This window comes from Durio zibethinus, chromosome 25 (assembly GCF_047325235.1).
Source record: "Durio zibethinus cultivar Kanyao isolate XHJ-2024 chromosome 25, ASM4732523v1, whole genome shotgun sequence".
In the NCBI taxonomy this organism is placed as follows: Eukaryota; Viridiplantae; Streptophyta; class Magnoliopsida; order Malvales; family Malvaceae; genus Durio; species Durio zibethinus.
Genome location: NC_143186.1, coordinates 15,714,534 through 15,736,604, shown reverse-complemented (window position 1 = coordinate 15,736,604; position 22,071 = coordinate 15,714,534). Strand labels below are relative to the sequence as shown.

The 22,071-nt window shown below is 35.4% G+C and overlaps 1 protein-coding gene and 3 pseudogenes across 1 annotated transcript; 1 reads left to right on the top strand and 3 right to left on the bottom strand.

Moving 5' to 3' along the window:
• Positions 1-1,262: 1,262 nt before the first annotated feature.
• LOC111275828 (nucleic acid-binding protein) lies at positions 1,263-4,925 on the bottom strand. Its single transcript, XM_022861371.2, has 8 exons — positions 4,236-4,925; positions 3,705-3,750; positions 3,361-3,410; positions 3,202-3,243; positions 2,772-2,885; positions 1,924-2,002; positions 1,745-1,816; positions 1,263-1,650 (listed from the first exon to the last, which is right to left on the bottom strand). The coding sequence occupies exons 1-8, from the start codon at positions 4,748-4,750 to the stop codon at positions 1,603-1,605; spliced, it is 966 nt and encodes a 321-aa protein (XP_022717106.2). The 5' UTR covers positions 4,751-4,925; the 3' UTR covers positions 1,263-1,602.
• Positions 4,926-5,369: 444 nt separating this feature from the next.
• LOC111276215 (pentatricopeptide repeat-containing protein At4g21705, mitochondrial pseudogene) lies at positions 5,370-11,624 on the bottom strand (annotated as a pseudogene).
• A 2,977-nt stretch (positions 11,625-14,601) lies between these two features.
• LOC149511677 (secreted RxLR effector protein 161 pseudogene) lies at positions 14,602-15,369 on the top strand (annotated as a pseudogene).
• A 1,435-nt stretch (positions 15,370-16,804) lies between these two features.
• Positions 16,805-18,567, bottom strand: LOC149511676 (pentatricopeptide repeat-containing protein At4g21705, mitochondrial pseudogene; annotated as a pseudogene).
• Between the last annotated feature and the right edge of the window lie 3,504 nt (positions 18,568-22,071).

Here is a 22,071-nt window from a genome sequence, read left to right as displayed (position 1 = left end):
TGTTCTAATTATTGTTATTATTATATTACCTTTTTATACCGTCGTTTTCATGGATGATCGAATAAATTTAAGAGATAAAGATTAAATTTCCTTTTAAATTTATTAAAATTAAAAATTAAAAAAAATATTGTATCTATTGTATATAGCGATCCTTTCTCACTTAATAAAATAATCACAAAGGAGACTTGATGTAGCGTAATTAAAAAATAATAAACTATTTTTTTATGCTTAGATTGCTGATTAAACGTTGATTACCGAAAATAATAATTTTTAAATTTTATAAACTAATCGTACGATTGCACAGTTGCTGACATAAGGGTGAAGTATTCATCTTGTAACATAAGGGTATAATTAGGACACTACGGCATATTCGTCAAGCAATTCAAAATTATTCAAAATTACCTCAATGCTGAAAATACCAAAAGAGTCCTTTTTTCTTTGGTTTTTTTTTTTTTTTTTTTTTCCACATGGACACTTTCAAGGCCATAGAGGTGAGTTTGAGATGATAAATTTATCAAATTATTTTAATGACAATTATCAAAATTGATGAATTTAAAATATTTTTAAAAAATTGTTGACCAAAAAAAATTAAATTTTAAAAAAATTGTGAATAAAAATGAGAAGTTACTGAAAAAATTCATAGATTTGTTGTCAATTTACGCGTAGCTATGGTAAGTTGATTCTAATGGAAAGTTGTTAGAAACAGCTTTTTTTCAGAGAGTTTTCATAAACTTTCCTTTTAAAAGCTCATAGAGTTACTTGGTCTAAAGAAAACAGTTCATGGATAGTTCATAAAAAAAGAAAAAGGCCAAATTCGCGGGCCCCATCCGATTCCAAGGCTTGAAAGTCGAATTGGTGATGAAACGGTGTCGTTTGATACATACACTTTTTACCAGAACATAACCCCTCAACCATTTGTAAGGCTACTTTTAAAGCTTCAATTCTTATTTGTCATCCATTTTCTCTCATTTTTGTTGAACACATCTCGCTTACAACTCATTTAAAGAGTTTATATATGCTTATTCGTATAAATCATTTCATGCATATTCCAAAAATTAAGATACAAATCTATATATATGTAATTTTTTTGGTAAAAAAAAAAGAATTGCAAATGATGAAATTCAATATTCAAATCTATTAGATATTACTTTTTAAGAATAATCCCCTGAACTAATATATAATTTTAATTATATAATAATTTAAAAAGAAAACCAATTTGTTTTCTTTTTGATTAAAATAATTCAACATTTTAGCATCCAACATGCAATGGCAAAAGCATAAAATCTCATCCATTAACATAGAAGAGCTATTAGGTATAAAGATCAATTTAGCACAACATACTACTTTACTAAAGATGGATCACAAAACATGCTATTCCTAAGCAAAAATGGGAGCGAGGGTGAGCACAAGCTAATTAAAAAACTGTTAACCCAATAAAATAGATACGATTATATTCAACCTCGCAAGAATAGAAGAAAATTCCTTGCTCTGGTAGGCAGTCAATATAAAGCTTAGATCTGATCCATCTATAAGCATCTTACACGGCTAATTTCGAATGCATCAACTCTGAGCAGCTGTTAGCCCCGTATAGGCTATCCCTTCTTATATGGCAACATCTGGATCCAACCTTCTTTGTATGGCAGCTGCAGCCTGTAAAGACAGAACAGCAATTCTACATCAATCATTTGTGATGACATAAATGAAGATTTGCGCAGATGAGATAAAACCAATTGCATATCCTCACCTCGAAGTTGCCAATTTTGTACTGGTAAGCCATCTCCTCTCGTAGCTGAGCCTGTTCTTTCATTGCTTGCGCCTGCAAAGTCAGATAAAAGATGGAGGTGAGAAAATCTAACTTGCCGTGGGTTTAACGGAATAGCAGCAGAAGAGTAACTATGCTTAAAAGGCTAAGAAAGATCTAACCATTCCGCTCTGCATAGCACGTTTCAAAGATTCAACCTGTTCTTCCTTCTGCTTTTCACGGGCTATAAGCAGTTCTTGCCTGAAAATGCAGAATCAAATCATGAGCCAACCCAAAAACATAATGCATGTAATATTAACAAGCTTATCATTGTCAAGAAGTTCAAATTTCACATTCCAATTCTCAAATCAATGAACTGAAGAGAACAGGCACTCACTATTAGTCTGTCCTCCAAGGAGGCAGACACAAAACTTGAAGCACAATATATGCATAGTAATATAAGACCAATAAACCAGATATTACAAGCAGCTTTAGATAGCAATTGTTATGCAAAATAAACCAAATCGGCCAAATTAAAGTTGAGATTTACCAAAGCTTCTCCTTGTATAGGGTCAATAACATCCTCATCATCTTATTGGACATCTCAGATAGAAACTTAAGTTTTGAATATGCGTGTCATACAAATAGAGTTTGACAGTTTCTGTCCTGGGATTATTAAGGGATGTGTAAATAAACAGCCTTATAAAATTGCAGTTGCAAGATCCGTAAGTTGACAAGAACCATATAATAACAAAATTGCATTTAAGAAACTGACCCAATTACAGATTGAAGAAGTTTAATTTAATGATGAATCTAATAACAGAGCTAAAAGATGCAGCAACTGGCAATTTTTAAGCCATTATACCAATCAATTGCAAATCTGATTATTAGAATAGAGATTAAGACAAATATGAAAGCATGAATGGTCAAATATAAGTCCAATCAATAAAGCTAAATTCAAGAAAATTAGGATACCAGCTACTTTCAATTTCAATACAGCATAAATGATGCAGTGTGAATTACAACATACCGGCGCTGTTCTTCATCATTGAATACAGTACGTTCTGTATCAAGAACCTTTTTAACACCCTTTTTCATATCCTTCTCCATTTTATGCTTGTAATAAGCATCAAGGTTATAATATCTGCAACCACCAATAATCAAGCTATTATTATGTCAATGGTAACACAGCATATATATGCCAATTCATTATTCTTTTAATCTGGGACTGCAATAAATCTCCTATAAAGAAAAGATGAAGCACACTCAAAGTTTGGAATGGGAAAAGGTCTATCGGCATCATTGACAGGAATACAACCAATAAGACGTTAGATCAGCAAGCACAAATTCCTAAAATAATGAAATGGCTTACTTTAAAATTGTTGTACTGGGCATAAGAATTTATTAACACATATTCTTGTTAAACAAGACTCCATATTGTTAACAATAGACAGCCTTACTTTTTGGAAGGAAAGGTGGCCGTGTTGTGATCCTCCATAAATCTGCAAAAGGAATACAAATTTTAGATTTGCAAATTTAATTTAAACATGATGCAGTTATATTTGCCTACATAATTCTTAGAAAACCATGAGAAGAGAACGATACAACAATTCACATACTCTTTAAACAACTGCTTCTCTTCCCAGTTGGGCAAACTTTCCAAGTTTATCTGTGAAGAGAGATCAGAAATATAGTTATAACAAACTCCAAACCATTGATGAAAGGGGAACTGATTGATAAAGAACAAATATATTTCACCCACTACCATTTGAACAAATACATTCACTGTTAATAAACAATGCGAAACTAGTTCAGTAAATGGAAACCCATTTTAGCATCATGGTTAAAAAAGAGAAACCCAATTATCATAAAATAAAAAAAAATGTATTCACCAAATTCAAAAAATGAATGAATCTTTAAAATTCTAGGGAATAATAAAAAAAAAATGATGTAACTAAAATACCTGTTTCACTTCTGCTAACCACGCTGTGAACTCAGGTCGCTTATTCCTACATATTACAGGAACAGTAATTACAAAAAGAAATAGCAATAAAGGTTCCAAATTCCACATTAATGAAACAATTTTCAATTTCAACCATAATAGAACCTTGGAATCAGCATTTTTTTAACATAATGAAACAACCTTGGCAACTGAAATATGACATTCTACAAGGAACATGTCAAGCATTGCAATAAAACAATTTCATAATCAAAATTAATCTACAATTTTCTTCCCATTTTCACATATGTAAATTTGTCTCATTTCCAACAATTAATACAACAATAGAATCAGCAGTTTTTAACATAAAAAAAAAAAAATCACTGGCAACTGAAACATGACATTGTACAAGGAACAAATCCAGCATTGCAATAAAGACATTTCCTACTCAAGAATTAAGCAAAAATTTCCCCTCCCACTTTCTCATTTGTTTCATTTCCAACAATTTTCCAAAAATTAAAAATTAAAACAGAGTTTGAAATAAAAGAAATTTACCACATATCAGTTTCTCTGATAACTCCATATTTACCCCAAGAATTAGTAACAGCACCTTTCTTTCCTCTTTCCAATTTCTCCTTCTTTTTCTTTTCTTTCCTTTCTTTCTCTTTTCTTTTCTTTCTTTTCCTCTCTTCTTCTCTCTCCTTTTCCTTCCTTCTCCTCTTCTTTTCCTTCTCTTTCCTCCTCCTTTTCCTCTCCCTTTCCTCCCTCTCTCTCCTCTTCCTCTTCCTCCTCCTCCTCTCCTCCTCCGAACTCGAATACTCCGATTCCGAATCCGAATAGTCAGACTCGGACTCAGATTCAGAATCCGAATACGAATCATCTTCTTCACTGCTATGTCGTTTTCTTGATTTGCTTGGTCTTTTCCCTTTGTCGCTTTTGCCGTGGCTTTTATGCTTTGAATCTTCGGGTTCGGATTCAGAATTGGATTTCGATTTCGATTTCGGGTTAGATGGGGTTTCCATTTCTTCGTCGGAGTTTTCTAGGGGAGAATCGTTTCGATCTTTGCCCATGTTTTCGGGTTTTTGGAGGTTTTGAGGTTGAGAGGATGAAAAAAGCCAGGGCTTTAGTAGTTTTGAGGTCGAAGCGGTGGGAAAGGTAAATTGGGTGTGTTTGGTTGCAGGGAAAAGAAAATGATTTCGAGGCTTAGAAAAGGGGAATGAGTTTGGGTTGGGCTGTAACAAATGGAACCCACTTTTCAATAAGGCAAGGTTTTTCTTATATATTTTTTTAAAGACATGTTTCAATTGTGGATTATTATTTGAGTAAATTTTACAATTAATCACTGAATTTTAATTTGTTTTAATAAAGTCATTAAAATTTGTTAAATATATTTAATTTGATTATTTTAACAAATTTCATTCATATTATTGATAAAAATTATGACCGTCTATGTAAACTGTCACATTATTGTAATTCATGAAACCTAATTTTTTTTTGTCTCTCCTTCTTCGTATAACTTCCCTCTCTAATTCTGCAGCCTTCAACGTCAGCTTCCACCTAAAGCTCACATAATTTAAAAGCATGTTCCCATGGAAATAAAGAAACGAACATTGACGACTTTGAAGAAGACATGTGGATGTGAATTCTAAACCGTTACTCCTTTTTTTTTTTATGAAAAAAATAAAAAAAATCCAAATATATTAACAATGACGAAGTATGAAATGATCGTTCTAAAACTTTCAACATAGCAAGTTCAAGTTACAGATCATTATTTGGTCAGATTGGCAGCTAAATAATTCTGTACCGTCCACCATCGATACTTCAAGTAGTTATAATTAAATCTCTATCAGTGACTAAGTGTGGCTTGATGTGCCAGTATTATGTGTCCTGACATTGAAAACCGTTTAGGAGTTTTGCCCTCGAAGGCTAAAGTTCTTCATGGTTTCCTCATCTTCATCTATTTTATCGTCCTTCATGCTCTCCAAGAGCCCCTCCAGTTCTTTGCCGTTTCTGATATACGCCTTCAAGAGAGCATGATACATATCTCTATTTGCTGGAACCTTAGATCTCAATAATTTCACAAAAACTTCTGCTCTTCAACTTCTCCATTCTCACCTAGCCAACTCAATGTGCTAGATATATTAAAATTGCTTTTGGCCTCCAATCTTTTTTTTTTTTTTTTGGCCTGTAGAGCAAGAGCTTCCTTAAAGCACTTAAAAGCCTTCTCCATAATGTTGTTATCCGCGTATCGAGCTGCAACAATAGGCCAACTGATTGGACATGCATTCTTCCTTCTCTTCATTATATCCTGTAGCTTTGCTTCGGCCTTTTTAATTAAACCTTTCAGACAATATTCAATAAGGATATTTTTGTTAGGAAAATGGGTCCAAACTCATTTAAGTGGTTTTGGACCAAGTAAAGGCCATAGGCCTTGATCTTTCATTTTACACAGAGCCCTAACTACTTAATAAAAAAGAGGTGGGATTGTTTTAAGGGTGTGTCAAAAATCAAGTAGAGAAAAGAAAAAAAGCCAAAAAAAGCAGAGAGAAAAAGGAGAAGGGAGAGTTGGTTGAACGGAAGTCGATCCATAGTTCGATTGAGTTGGAACCTTGTCAGGAGGTTTATGATTTAGAGTTCTACATTCTGAACTATGAAGATCAGGTTTGAAGCTCTCTAGGAATAAATTCAGGGTGTATTTGTTGAGTTACTTATTTGGTGAGATTTCTCCAATTGTTTCTCTAATTGTTGATTAGCTCTAGTTTTAGCTAGAGAAGAACTTTGTATATCTATTATTTGATAGTGAAGATTTTTCTGGTGGTCTATGGTTTTTTTCCCTCTACACTGGAGGATTTTTCACGTAAATCTTGGTGTGCTTTATTTTTCTTACGTTTTTTATTATTGATAGTTGTCTATTGCTTCTGTATTGTTGTGATTATTGCTTCAGGCTCAACAAGTGGTATCAGAGCGAGGGTTATTTTAAGACATCAATACAGAAGCAACCCAGGATAGAAGTAAATTCTATTTGAGATCATGGAGGGTGATACAAGTTCCATGATAAAATTGACAGTATCGAATTATTCAATTTGGAAGCCTATGATGGAGGATCATCTATACTGCAAAGATTTGTATGAGCCAGTATTGAGTGATTCGGCTAAACTAGCAGATATGAAAGGTAAAAGCTGAAAAAAGCTAGGTAGAAAAACGCTGGCTACAATTAAAAAATAGGTTGATATCAGCGTGTTCCATCATGTAGCGCAGGAGTCAGATACTGACATTGTTTGAAAAAAATTGATAGCATTGTATGAGAGAAAAACATGTATGAATAAAGTTATGCTTGTTAAAAAGCTTGTAACTTTATAGTACAAGGATGGACGATCTGTTACAGAGCACTTAAGTGATTTTCAAGATATATTTAATCGGATGACTACTATGGAGCTTAAGATAGATGATGAAATGAAGGCGTTATTTTTTTTGGGTTCATTGCCAGACAGTTGGAATACTCTAGTTATGACTATTCTTAATTCAGCTTTTGATTATAAGATGACATTGGAGATGGTAAAGAACAATATGTTTAATGAAAAAGCAAGGTGAAAAGATGTAGACCTTGGGAATCAAGTTCTAGTCACAGAGAACATGGGTAAAAACATCGACAGAGGTCAGGACTCAAAAAATCGTGGTAAGTCTAAACATAGATCCAAGTCTAGAGATAAAGTGAAGTGTTTCTATTGTGGTAAGGCATGTCATATAAAATGAAACTATAAAATCTTGAAGCAAGAGCGAAAAGATGAGAAAGGTAAGAGTTCAGATAATGGTAATGTTACAACAGTGAATTCAAATAGTGATTCAGTTACTTTGATTTGTATACATGGTGATTATAATCATGTTAGTGATTTCGGCATTGAGTGGATAGTTGACACAGGAGCGACATATCATTGTGTTTCTAAGAGAGAGTTGTTTATAACTTACAAAGCAAGAGACTTTGGTTGTACCCAGATGGAAAATAAGAGTGTGTCACAGATTATTGGGATTGGTGATATTGTTGTAAAAACTAGTACAGGCTGCATGTTGACTTTAAGGGATGTTAGACACATTCTAGATATGAGAATGAACTTACTTGCTATTAATGTCCTTGATAAGGAAGGATATGAAAGTCGACAAAAGAATGGACAGTAGAAACTTCTCAAAGGATCTATGATAGTTGCAAAAAGAAAACTATGCTGCACAATGTATAAAACATGGATGCAATTGAATGGTAACCAGGTAAATGCCGTTGAAAATGATGCTTCAGCAAACTTGTGGCACAGGAAGCTGGCACACATGAGTGAAAAAGAGTTACAGGTTTTGACAAGACAGTCTCTTATTCCATTGACCAAAGGTATGTCTCTCGATTCATGTGATTATTGTTTGTTTGGTAAGCATCATAGAGTTTCTTTTCGTAAAATTTTTCAGAGAAAAGAAAATAGATTGAAATTAATTTATTCTAACGTATGTGATCCCATTGAGGTTGAGTCATTAGGTGGTAGCAGATATTTTATTACTTTTATTGATGATGTTTCACGTAAGACTTGAGTGTATATGTTGAAATACAAAAGTCAGGTACTATAGTATTTTTAAAAATTTCATGCCATGGTTGAAAGGATGACAGGGTTATCCTTGAAGTGTATTCAACTGATAATGGTGGGAAATACACATCTAAAGGCTTTGAAGAGTATTGTTTAAAGCATGGGATCATGCATAAAATGACAGAACTTGGAATACCACAGCATAATGGTATAACTAAAAGAATGAATCGTACCATTGTAAAAAAAGTCAGATGTATGTTGAGGATGATAAAATTACCAAAGTCATTCTGGGGTGAAGCAGTCAACACGATTTGTTATTTACTTAACAATCACCATTAGTTTTTTTGAGCTTTGACATTCCAGAAAGAGTGTGGACAGAAAAAGATACTTCATACTCTCACTTAAAAATTTTTGGGTGTAAAGCATTCATGTATGTGTCGAAAAAGTAGAGATTAAAGTTTGACAGTAAAGCCACATAGTGTGTGTTTGTATGATATGGTGATGAGAATTTTGGTTACAGGGTATGGAATCCAGTAAAGAAAAAGACAATCAGAAGTAAAGATGTGGTCTTTCATGAAAAAGAAACTATAGTAGACCTTGAAAAAAATGAGAAGACTACACGGGTTACTGTTGAGTGTGATGTTTTAACACCGACAGAGATTTCACAAGAAAGAGCCACAAATGGTGAAAATAAGTAAGAAACAGAACTTGGGAATATAAATGAGCCAGTCACAGTTGGTGATGAGCCAAATACAATTAGTTTTGAGCAATGGGAGCAATCCTATCTACCTGAGAGTGTTAAGCAGGAGGAGTTACCTTTGGTATCAAATGATGTAGAGTCTCAGCCCAAGAGATCTACTAGAGAGCGTAAGTCATCTACCAGGTATCCAAGTTCATATTTTATTTTAGTTACCAGTGAAGGGAAGCCAAAAAGCTTTCAAGATGTGCAGGTTACTTCAGATAGAGAGCACTGGTTAAAAGCAATGAAAGAAAAGATGGAGTCATTGCGAAAAAATAGTACTTATGATCTTGTTAAACTTCCAACAGAGAAGAAGCCATTAAAGAATAAATGGGTATTCAAGTTAAAAAAAGATGGTGACAAACTAGTGAGGTACAAAGCTCGATTGGTAGTAAAAGGTTTTTCTCAAAAACCAGGCATCGATTTTGATGAGATTTTTGCTTCAGTTGTAAAGATGAGTTCTATTCGAGTGGTACTGGAATTAGCAGCTAGTTTGAATCTTTAGCTTGAGCAACTTGATGTTAAAACTATATTTTTGCATGGTGATTTATAGGAGGACATTTATATGAATTAGTCTAAGAGTTTTAAAGTGAAAGGGAAAGAGCACTTAGTTTGTAAATTGAAGAAAAGCTTGTATGGCTTGAAACAAGCTTCGTAACAGTGGCACAAGAAGTTTGATTCTTTTATGGTGAGTTATAGCTATAAAAGAACAGCAACGGATTCTTGTGTGTATGTTAAATAATTTTCTAATGGTAACTTCATTATCCTATTATTATATGTTGATGATATGTTGATTGTAAGACAATATGCTAGTAAGGTTTGTAGGTTGAAAGAACAATTATCTAAGTCCTTTGATATAAAAGATTTAGGCCAGTAAAGTAGATTCTTGGTATGGACATTATCCGAGATAGAAGAGTTGAAAAGCTGTGGTTGTCACAAGAAAAATATGTTGAACGAGTGCTTGATAGATTCAACATGCAACATACTAAATCAGTTAGCAGTCCATTTGCTAACCATTTTCATCTAAGTAAAAAATCTTATCTAGTGTCTAAGAAAGAGCAACTAGTTATTCTAGTATTTTTTATTCTTTTGCAGTCGGTTCTTTAATGTATCTTATAGTTTGTACAAGGCCTGACATTGCTCATGCAATTGGTGTAGTGAGCAGATTTCTTTCTAATCCGAGAAAGGTTCACTAGAAAGTAATGAAATAAATTTTTACATATTTGAGGGGTACCTCAAAAATGTGCTTGACTTATGGTGTAATGCCCCCAATCCCACATCAGAAGGATATGTGGATAAGAAATAATATATATGTAGAGATTTAATCCCAAATTTGTGAGGCACCTTTTGTAGGACAAAATCGTGAGGCCAGGAGGGCCAGAGCAGATAATACCTCACAAGGGTGTAAATCGTGATGGTTAGGCTGATCTGAGACGCTGGAAGGGTGAATGCCTAGGTCTCAGAGTCACGCGGGTTCAGAGCTTAAGTCTCGACCCGTGACAAGTGGTATCAGAGCGGTCACCAGTCCGCAGTCGTGAGAGTCACTAAGTGCTACACGGTGGAGCTGTGGGAATCACTAAGTGTTACACGATGGTCTGGTGTGATCTTAATCCTGTTGATGGACTCGACTTGACAGAGACGTCAAGCATTAAAGGTGGGGAGATTGTAACGCCTTCAATCCCACATCAGAAGGATGTGTAGATAAGGAATGATATATATGTAGAGATTTAATCCCAAATCTGTGAGGCACTTTTTGTAGGACAAAACTGTGAGGCTAGGGGGGCCAGAGCAGACAATACCTCACAAGGATGTGAATCGTGGCGGTTAGGCTGATCTAAGACACCGAAAAAGTGAATGCTCGGGTTTCGGAGCCGCGCGGATTCGGAGCTTAAGTCTCGACTCGTGACAAGAAGCACCTCAAGGGACATTTGGCACTCGAAAATCATAAGTCTAACAGGAAAACTCCCACTTACCAAGCAACTTTTCAGTTTTTTTAAGCTCACCAAGCTTTACCAATGAACCCAACATCCTTATGTAGTTTATGTTGGTATGCTTCCTACATTTGGCCTTTTGAAGGTTTCCAACTAGCATACAATGAAATCAAGTAGTCATAGCCCAGTGCATTTTTTCCTACTTTTTTCTCACATTCCTTCAGATAATAAAGTGCCTTTTCATTAAGACCCGCTTTTGTGTAGTAATTTACCATTATGGAATAAGTATCCCAATCCATTTGAATCTGTCCTTGGCATTCATCTTTTGTAGAACCTTGTCCACGCTATTATAGTTAGCTTTTATCCCATCAAAATTTATGCAAATTCCATAGCTGAACCTGTCAAGGGGTTCTCAAGTTGACCTGTGATTGTCTAGAGGCACATAAGGTTATTATAGTCAAAAGAAGAGGAAAGAAAACCCATCTCTTTCATCTTCTTCATAAGGGAAATGGACTCATCGATGAGGCCTTCTTGAACATAGCAATTTAGAAGAGCACCATAGGTGTTGATAATTTTATCTTGATCTCTCATACTGCTAAGGAAGTTCTACTTCTTTACGAAATTTTGCCCATGAATTTTACGAATTAGCCCATAAAAACATGGTGAATTTCAATATCACTTCACCTACATTGAAGATTTTGTCTTTGGACATAGATTACAGAGATAATCTTTTTGAACCTAGTGATGAAGACAAAGTTGAAGCACATATTTTTCTTCCAATATATGGAACTCAACTCTTTCTAGCACTTAACAATGTCAAATGCCTTGAATTGCATGGGAAACTCTCTTTGGACACATTGGTAAGAGACACTAACAATGTTCTTTATTACTGAAATTATAGAGTTTATACTTAATACATTATCAATGATTTTTTTTCTGTTCTTTAGACTACTAGAATTTGATTCTGGTCACTTCACTTAAACCAAGAGTCCAGCACATGATACATTAAACTCTAATACATTATCAGTGAATTACTGTTTCTACTCTTTCAAACCTAATATGGTAATGCTAGTTATTGTCAATGGTACCCATTACTTACTATTTCTCTTCTTTCAGGCACATGATTCTTTTCCTTTGTTTGTTAATTTAACCCAACTGTTACTATCATGTGTTGATGAAATTAAATGGGATTTGCTATCGTTCTTCCTTGAAAATTCTCATAAACTAGAAACTTTTATAGTTCATAAAAAGGAAAATTTTACATTGCTCTCACTGTAAAAAGACCACTCACTTGGAGAAATATTACTGGTACAAACTTGACAGACAATGTAGGTATTAAGCAGCTTGGTCACATGGAAAAGGTATGTAAAAATAAAAAATAGTAACAGCCAGATCAACAAGCTAGAGTTGCTGACAATCAACAACAGTTAGAAGAGCAAGTTTTTGTTGCAACTTGCTATGGAACCAGAACATCCTCAAGTGCATGGCTCATTAACAGTGGCTACACACACCTTATGGCATCTGATATCAACATGTTCAAAGAACTAGAAAAGACCTGTACCTTTAAAGTTAGAATAGGTAATGGTGATTTCATAGAAGTAAAAAAAAATGAGTAGTGGCAGTTAAGACACCAACAAGTACCAAACTCATTTCAGATGTGTTATTTATGCTTAAAATAGATCAAAATCTGTTAAGTGTAGGACAATTGCTAGAAAATAACTACTCTTTAGTTTTCAAAGACAAGGCATGCATAATTCATGATCCCATTGGCCATCAACTCTTTACTGTTAATATGAAAGGAAAATATTTTTCCTTGAATTGGCATGAAGCAAACTCTTCTGCATATGCTACTTCACATGATGAATCTTCTTTATGGCATAAAAGGATGGGACATTTCAACTACAATGCATTGAATTTCATGCATAAAAATGATCTTGTATTAAACATGCCTACTGTTAAAGTTAGTGCTAGAGTGTGTGAAGTCTGTCAGCTAGGAAAACAAAATAAGTTGCCATTTGCAATTAACAAAGCATGGAGGGCAACTGAAAAATTACAACTTGTTCATACTGATGTTTGTGGTCCTATGAGAACCTTGTCCTTGAATGGCAGTAAATATTTCATTGCTTTTATAGATGATTTTACCAGAATATGTTGGATTTACTTCATGAAACAAAAGTCTGAAGTTGTAAATGTATTTTGAAAGTTCAAGGCTTGGATTGAGAATCAAAGTGGCTGTAAAATCAAGATCATAAGGTCAGACAATGGTACTGAATATACATCTAACAGATTTAATGAGTTTTGTGAAGTTACAAGAATTGAACACCAACTAACAGTAACTAACACTCCACAACAAAATGGAGTCAATGAAAAGAAGAATAAAATAATCATGGAGATGACAAGATGCATGCTATTTAAGAAGAATCTTCCTAAGAAATTTTAGGCAGAGGCAGTCAATACCTCTGTCTACTTGCTCAATAGGATGCCCACAAAGGCTTTGAAGGAAAAAACTCTTTTCGAAGCCTGGTATGAAAGCAAACCATCAGTGCACCACCTCAGAGTTTTTGGTAGCATTTGTTATGTGTTCGTTCTTGATATCAAAAGGGATAAGCTTGATCAAAAAGTAAAAATATGTATTTTTTTTGGGCTATAGCAACATCACCAAAGGCTATAAGACTTACAATCCACTTACAGATAAGATGATTATAAGTAAAAATGTGAGATTTAATGAGCAAGCTGCTTAAAATTGAAAAAAGTCAAAGAAAGAATCAGTCAAGCAAACTACTGCAGACATGATAAGCTTTCAAGATCAAGAAGATTATATGTTTGAAAATGAAATCATTGATCATGAACCAGTGAGAGGAATAAGACCACTCACAGATATTTATCAAAGATCAAATGTTACCATTCTTGAACCTGCAAACTTTGAAGAAGCTGTCAAATTTTCAGAGTGAAAGAATGGCATGAAAGAGGAGTTTCATATAATTGAAAAAAATCAAACATGGATGCTGATTGATAGATTAAGCAACAAAAACATAATTTGTGTTAAATGGATTTTCATAACAAAGTTGAATGCTGATGGTTCCATCAACAAACTTAAAGCTAGATTGGTAGCTAAAGGCTACTCCCAACAGTTTGGTATTGATTTTTCAAAGACATTTGCTCCAGTTGCAAGGTTGGACACTATAAGGCTGCTATTAGCCTTAGCAACTCAGCAAAGTTAGAAAATATACCAACTTGATATCAAATCTGCCTTCTTGAATGGTTATCTTGATGATGAGATTTACATTAAACAACCTAATGGTTTTGTTGCCAAGGGACATGAAGGCAAAGTCTATCTACTCAAGAAAGCTTTGTATGGATTAAAACAAGCTCCAAGAGTATGGAATTCCAGAATTGATGATCATTTACTAAAGTTAGGATTCAAGAAAAGCCTCAGTGAAGCAGCATTGTGCATTAAAGCTTTTAACAGTAATGATCTGTTGATTGTTTCTTTGTATGTTGATGATCTTTTGGTGACAGGTAGCAAATCAGTTCTTGTGAAGGATTTTAAGCTCCAAATACAAAAAATTTTTGAGATGACAGATATGAGAGAAATGTCTTATTTTCTTGGAATGGAGATTCATCAAGACTAGCAAGGAATCTTCATTTGTGAAAGAAAATATGCAAATGAAATCCTGAATAAGTTTGGGATGAAAAATTGCAAACTAGTCAACACTCCTTTAGCTCAAAATGAGAAACTTATTAAGGAAGATAGAGCTAACAAAGTTGATGGTTCTATTTATAGAAGTTTGGTTGGTTGCTTATTGTATTTGATAGCAACAAGGCCAGACATCATGTATGCTATAAATTTACTCTCTAGGTTCATGCAAAATCCTAGTGAGTTACATTTTAAGGCTACAAAAAGAGTGTTGAGATATGTCAAAGGAACCAATGAACTTGGAATTTGGTTTAAGAAGAATGAAAGTTCAAGATTGGTTGGATTCACAGACAATGATTGGGTTGGCTCTCATAAAGATATGAAAAGCACTTCAAGCTATGTGTTTTTCATTGGATTAAATGTGTTCAGCTGGAATCCAAAAAAACAAGGAATTGTGGCTCAATCAACAGTAGAAGCAGAGTATATAGCTGCTGCAGTTGCTGTTAATCAAGCAATTTGGCTAAGAAAAATTCTAATGGATTTGAGTCAAAAGCAAAATGATCCAACATAAATTTTTTGTGATAATCAGTCAGCAGTTGCAATGGTCAAGAACCTTGTGTTTCATAGAAGAACTAAGCATATTAAGATCAAGTATCACTTTATTAGAGAAGTTGAAGCTGAGAATGAAGTGAAACTGATGCATTGCAAGTCAGAAGATCAAATTGCAAATATTTTGACCAAGGCCTTACCAAAGGCAAGGATTGAAACATTAAGGAAAAGTCTTGGTGTTTCCAGTAAAAATGCCAAGGAGGAGTGTTAGTGTGTTAGTGGTTAAAGCAACTAGGTATGGCATTTCTACTGGCACTTTTGTAACAGGTTCTGCCATCTGATCAGTTTAGGTAACATGATGGATCTGTGCATGGTGATCAATATTGTTAGGCAAACAACTTTTGTAGTAGTTAAACAAACTTTTGTATTTTTGAAGCCTATAAATTAATGAAATGAAGCTCATGATCTAATGAGCCAAATTTACTTCAAGTGACAGATTAGTTTCTTCTATTTTTTGTTCTTCCTCTGCTCTAAATCCTTCATGGTGTCACTCTTCTTCAAAATTCTCAAAAACTAGAAAATCCAGTAGTTCGTAATAAAGTTAGTTGAATACAGACATGGATTGCAAAACCGGAGATCTTATGTATGAGTTGAGCTTTCTTTGACTCTAGATATTCACTAGCAATAGGTGAGAATGCCATCAGACACGGTCAAAAGTGTCATGAATCAATGTTGATTGTGTATTAGATATAAGTATTCATACTATTTTTAACTTGTAATTTTTTTTTATAAGATAAAACGGATAATATTTTACAAAATCGGTGTGATGTGAACCATGACACAAATATGTACATTGATATGTGTCTCTTATCAAGTCTAACAAAAGTACGTGTATTAATGTTAGCTTATAACTTTTCTATATTGATCATGTTTGAATATTGTATGAAGATATAGTGATAACTTTTAAGAGTAGACGATGGGCTCAACTACTAAATCTTACGTACTTACATGGAAGATCATATTAATTGTCGGTATATCTGTCTGCTCTAGGTTGGAGATGAGCAGAACCAAAGCATGATTCAAAATGTTTTTCTTCTTGGTCATACCTCGAAACTGTTTGTATTAGAAAAGTTGTAAGGTTCGAACATGAGCTAGGATTGATAGAGCACATAGAGCCTTGAATACAATGACAATCTGGAGCTATGGTTTCTTTTCGGCTTCAGATTTCCTTGTTCACAACAATTTATCAATGATCCAAAGGTGCTCTGAGACTTGTAAACTTGAATTCAAATGTCAAAAATCAGCAGTCCTAAATTCCCCGGCCCCTTACTGATGTAATAAAATCTTCTGTTGCATATATATGACACTTAATAATTGAGTATAACTTGATATTATTGATATTCTTATTTGGTTATCTTGGCTGTAACACATCTCATGAGAGTGTCCAACTTTGGAGTTTGATTTTCAATTTCTCAAGATGCTCTAGTCACTAATCCTTGAAATATTCTTGAAACCAGTGTTACAGGCTTAAAAACTGTGTAAACATGTCATTGAATCGCCAGAGAATTAAACCTCGAAGTAGCCCTAAATCTCACCACCTGATCATTCAGAACAAAACATATGGATTCAAGGAGAAAACCATCCCACATCGCCTCAAAACCAGATACCCCTTGTTATTTATATGTTCTAAACTCATATCACGTCGGTAAGGTGATGGAACGGTAGGCTCTTCTCCACAAAGTCGCATTTCGGGCGGTTATCTGGCTTGTCGATCTATGCATGGAGTTGAACAATAATAAGAACCCGAATACTTATATGCACAAGAGGGAGTTGAACAATCATGCAATGAGACCCCTACCTATGCATAATAGGAGCAATGTGTGCGGAAGAGTCGCGACCTCCCTCGACCTCCCTCCCACACTAAACGTGGAAGGCTAATTGCAAGTCAGTGCCCTCTGAAAGAGGATGACTCTGTGGGTGGTTCTCCTAACTGTTCCATCACCTTTTTTTTTTTTTTTTTCCTTTTTCGGCATTTTAAGTGTTCAAACGACAAAAAATTTATGAAAAACATATATAGACAAATAGATTATTGATCTAATCACATATTGCTGTTATTTTCTTTATTTTATTTTCTTATGAAAAAAATTAAAAAAAAAACCAAATATATTAACAATGACGAAGTATAAAATGATCGTTCTAAAACTTTCAACACAGCAAGTTCAAGTTATAGATCATTATTTGATCAGATTGACAGCTAAATAATTCTGTACCGTCCACCATCGATACTTCAGGTAGTTATAATTACAACTCTATCAGTGGCTAAGTGTGGCTTGATGTGCCAGTATTATGTATCCTGACATTGAAAACCACTTAGGAGTTTTGCCCTCGAAGGCCAAAATTCTTCATGGTTTCCTCATCTTCATCTATTTTATGGTCCTTCATGCTCTCCAAGAGCCCCTCCAGTTCTTTGCCATTTCTGATTATCGCCTTCAAGAGAGCATGATATATATCTCTATTTGCTGGAACCTTAGTTTCTCAATAATTTCACAAAAGCTTCTGCTCTTCAACTTCTCCATTCTCACCTAGCCAACTCAATATGCTAGATATGTATTAAAATTGATTTTGGACTCTAATATATATATATATATATATATATCTATATATTTTGGGCCTGTAGAGCAAGAGCTTCCTTAAAGCACTTAAAAGCCTTCTCCATAATGTTGTTATCCGCGTATCGAGCTGCAACAATAGGCCAACTGATTGGACTTGCAGTCTTCCTTCTCTTCATTATATCCTGTAGCTTTGCTTCGGCCTTCTTTCTTACAATATCCAATAAGAAGGACATTTGGCACTTGGAAATCATAAGTCTTCCAGGACAACTCCCACTTATAAAGCAACTTTTCAGTTTCTTCAAGCTCACCAAGCTTCATCAATGAACCCAGCATCCTTATGTAGTTTATGCTGGTATGTTTCCTACATTTGACCTTTTGAAGGTTCCCAAACTAGGATACAATGAAATCAAGTGGTCATAACCTAGTCCATTTTTACCTACTTTTTTCTCACATTCCTTGAGATAATGAAGTGCCTTTTCATTAAGACCTGCTTTTATGTAGTAGTTTGACATTATGGAATAAGTATCCCAATCCATTTGAATCTGCCCTTGGCATTCCATCTCTTGTAGAACCTTGTCCACGCTATTGTAATCAGCTCTTGTCGCATCAGAATTTATGCAAATTCTATAGCTGAACCTGTCGGGATTTTCAAGTTGACCTGTGATTGTCTGGAGGCACATAAGGTTATTGTAGTCAAGAGAAGAGGAAAGAAAACCCATCTCCTTCATCTTCTTCATAAGGGAAAGGGCCTCGTCGATCAGGCCTTCTTGAACATAGCAATTTAGAAGAGCACCGTAGGTGTTGACAGTTTTATCTTGGTCTCTCATGCTGCCAAAGAAGTTCGGAACTTTGCCCATGAACTCTACCAATTAGCCCATAAAAACATGGTGAATTTCAATATCACTTCACCTACATTGAAGACTTTGTCTCTGGACATAGGTTACAGAGATAATCATTTTGAAACTCGTGATGAAGATGTTAGGAAAATGGGGTCCAGTCCCATGTAAGTGGTTTTGGACCAAGTAAAGGCCATGGGCCTTGATCTTTTATTTTACACAGAGCCCTAGCTACTTAATAAAAAAGAGGTGGGGTTGTTTAAGGTGTGTGTCGACAACCAAGCAGAGAAAGAAGAAAAGCCAGGAAAAGCAGAGAGAGAAAAAGGAGAAGGGAGAGTTGATTAAACGGAAGTCGATCCGTGGTCCGATTGAGTTGGAACCTTGTCAGGAGGTTTATGATTCAGAGTTATACATTCTGAACGGTGAAGATCAGGTTTGAAGCTCTCTAGGAACAAATCCAGGGTGTATTTGTTGAGTCACTTATTTGGTGAGATTTCTCCAATTGTTTCTCTAGTTGTTGATTAGCTCTAGTTTTAGCTAGAGAAGAACTTTGTATAACTATTATTTGATAGTGAAGATTTTTCTGGTGGCCCGTGGTTTTTCCCTCTACACTGGAGGGTTTTCCACGTAAATCTTGGTGTGCTTTATTTTTCCTACGCATTTGATTATTGATTGTTGTCTATTGCTTCTGTATTGTTGTGATTATTGCTTCAGGCGCAACAAGTGGTATCAGAGCGAGGGTTATTTTGAGACATCGATACAGAAGCAACCCAGGATAGAAGTAAATTCTGTTTGAGATAATGGAAGGTGATACAGGTTCCATGATAAAATTGACAGCATCAAATTATTCAATTTGGAAGCCTATGATGGAGGATCATCTATACTGCAAAGATTTGTATGAGCCAGTATTGGGTGATTCGGCTAAACCAGCAGATATGAAAGATGAAAGCTGGAAGAAGCTAGGTAGAAAGACGCTGGCTACAATCAGAAAATGGGTTGATATCAGCGTGTTTCATCATGTAGCGCAGGAGTCAGATGCTCACATTGTTTGGGAAAAATTGGCAGCATTGTATGAGAGAAAAACAGGTATGAATAAAGTTATGCTTGTTAAAAAAATTGCAACTTTACAGTACAGGGATGGACGATCTGTTACAGAGCACTTGAGTGATTTTCAAGATATATTTAATCGGATGACTACTATGGAACTTAAGATGGATGATGAAATGAAGGCATTATTTCTTTTGGGTTCATTGCCAGACAGCTGGAATACTCTAGTTGTGACTGTTCTTAATTCAGCTCCTGATTATAAGGTGACATTAGAGATGGTAAAGGACAGTATGCTTAATGAAGAAGCGAGACGAAAAGATGTAGACCCTGGGAATCAAGCTCTGGTCACAGAGAACAGGGGTAGAAACATCGACAGAAGTCAGGACTCAAAAGGCCGTGGTAAGTCTAAACATAGATCCAAGTCTAGAGGTAAAGTGAAGTGTTTCCATTGTGGTAAGGCGGGTCATATAAAACGAAACTGTAGAATCTTAAAGCAAGAGCGAAAAGATGAGAAAGGCAAGAGTTCAGATGATGGCAATGTTGCAGCAGTGAATTCAGATAGTGATTCAGTTACTTTGATTTGTACACATGGTGATTGTAATCATGTTAGTGATCCCGGCATTGAGTGGATAGTTGACACAGGAGCGGCATATCATTGTGTTTCTAAGAGAGAGTTGTTTACAACTTACAAAGCAGGAGACTTTGGTTGTACCAAGATGGGAAACAAGAGTGTGTCGCAGATTGTTGGGATTGGTGATATTGGTGTACAAACTAGTACAGGCTGCATGTTGACTTTAAGGGATGTCAGACACATTCCAGATATGAGAATGAACTTGCTTGCTATTAATGTCCTTGATAAGGAGGGATATGAAAGCCGACAAAAGAATGGACAGTGGAAGCTTCTCAAAGGATCTATGGTAGTTGCAAAGGGAAAACTATGCTGCACAATGTATAAGACATGGATGCAATTGAACGGTAACCAGGTAAATACCGTTGAAAATGATGCTTCAGCAAACTTGTGGCACAGGAGGCTGGCACACATGAGTGAAAAAGGGTTATAGGTTTTGGCAAGGCACTCTCTCATTCCCTTGACCAAAGGTATGTCTCTCGATTCATGTGATTATTGTTTGTTTGGTAAGCATCATAGAGTTTCTTTTCGTAAAAGTTCTCAGAGAAAAGAAAATATATTGGAATTAATTTATTCTGACGTATGTGGTCCCATTGAGGTTGAGTCATTAGGTGGTAGCAGATATTTTGTTACTTTTATTGATGATGCTTCACGTAAGACTTGGGTGTATATGTTGAAATATAAAAGTCAGGTACTGCAGTATTTTCAAAAATTTCATGCCATGGTTGAAAGGATGACAGGGTTACCCTTAAAGTGTATTCGAACTGATAATGGTGGGGAATACACATCTAAAAGCTTTGAAGAGTATTGCTCAAAGCATGGGATCAGGCATGAGAGGACAGAACCTGGAACACCGCAGCATAATGGTATAGCTGAAAGAATGAATCGCACCATTGTGGAAAAAGTCAGATGTATGTTGAGGATGGCAAAATTACCAAAGCCATTCTGGGGTGAAGCAGTCAACACAGCTTGTTATTTACTTAACAGGTCACCATCAGTTCCTTTGGGCTTTGACATTCCAGAAAGAGTGTGGACAGGAAAAGATGCTTCATACTCTCACTTAAAAGTTTTTGGGTGTAAAGCATTCATGCATGTACCAAAAGAGCAGAGGTCAAAGCTTGATAGTAAAGCTACACAGTGTGTGTTTGTAGGATATGGTGATGAGGAATTTGGCTACAGGGTATGGGATCCAGTAAAGAGAAAGACAGTCAGAAGCAGAGATGTGGTCTTTCATGAAAAAGAAACCATAGCAGACCTTAAGAAAAATGAGAAGACTACACGAGTTACTGTTGAGTGTGATGTTTCAACACCGATAGGGATTTCACAGGAAAGAGCCACAGATGGTGAAAATGAGCCAGAAACAGAACTTGGGGATATGAATGAGCCAGCCATAGTTGGTGATGAGCCAGATGCTATTAGTTTTGAGCAGGGGGAGCAATCCTCTCTACCTGAGAGTGTTGAGCAGGGGGAGCTACCTTCAGCATCAAGTGATGTAGAGTCTCAGCTCAGGAGATCTACTAGAGAGCGCAGGCCATCTACCAGTGAAGGGGAGCCAGAAAGCTTTCAAGATGTGCAGGCTACTCCGGATAGAGAGCACTGGTTAAAAGCAATGAAAGAAGAGATGGAGTCATTGCGAAAGAATGGTACTTATGATCTTGTTAAACTTCCAACAGGGAAGAGGCCATTAAAGAATAAATGGGTGTTCAAGTTGAAAAAGGATGGTGACAAACTAGTGAGGTACAAAGCTCGATTGGTAGTAAAAGGTTTTTCTCAGAAACCAGGCATCGATTTTGATGAGATTTTTGCTCCAGTTGTAAAAATGAGTTCTATTCGAGTGGTACTGGGATTGG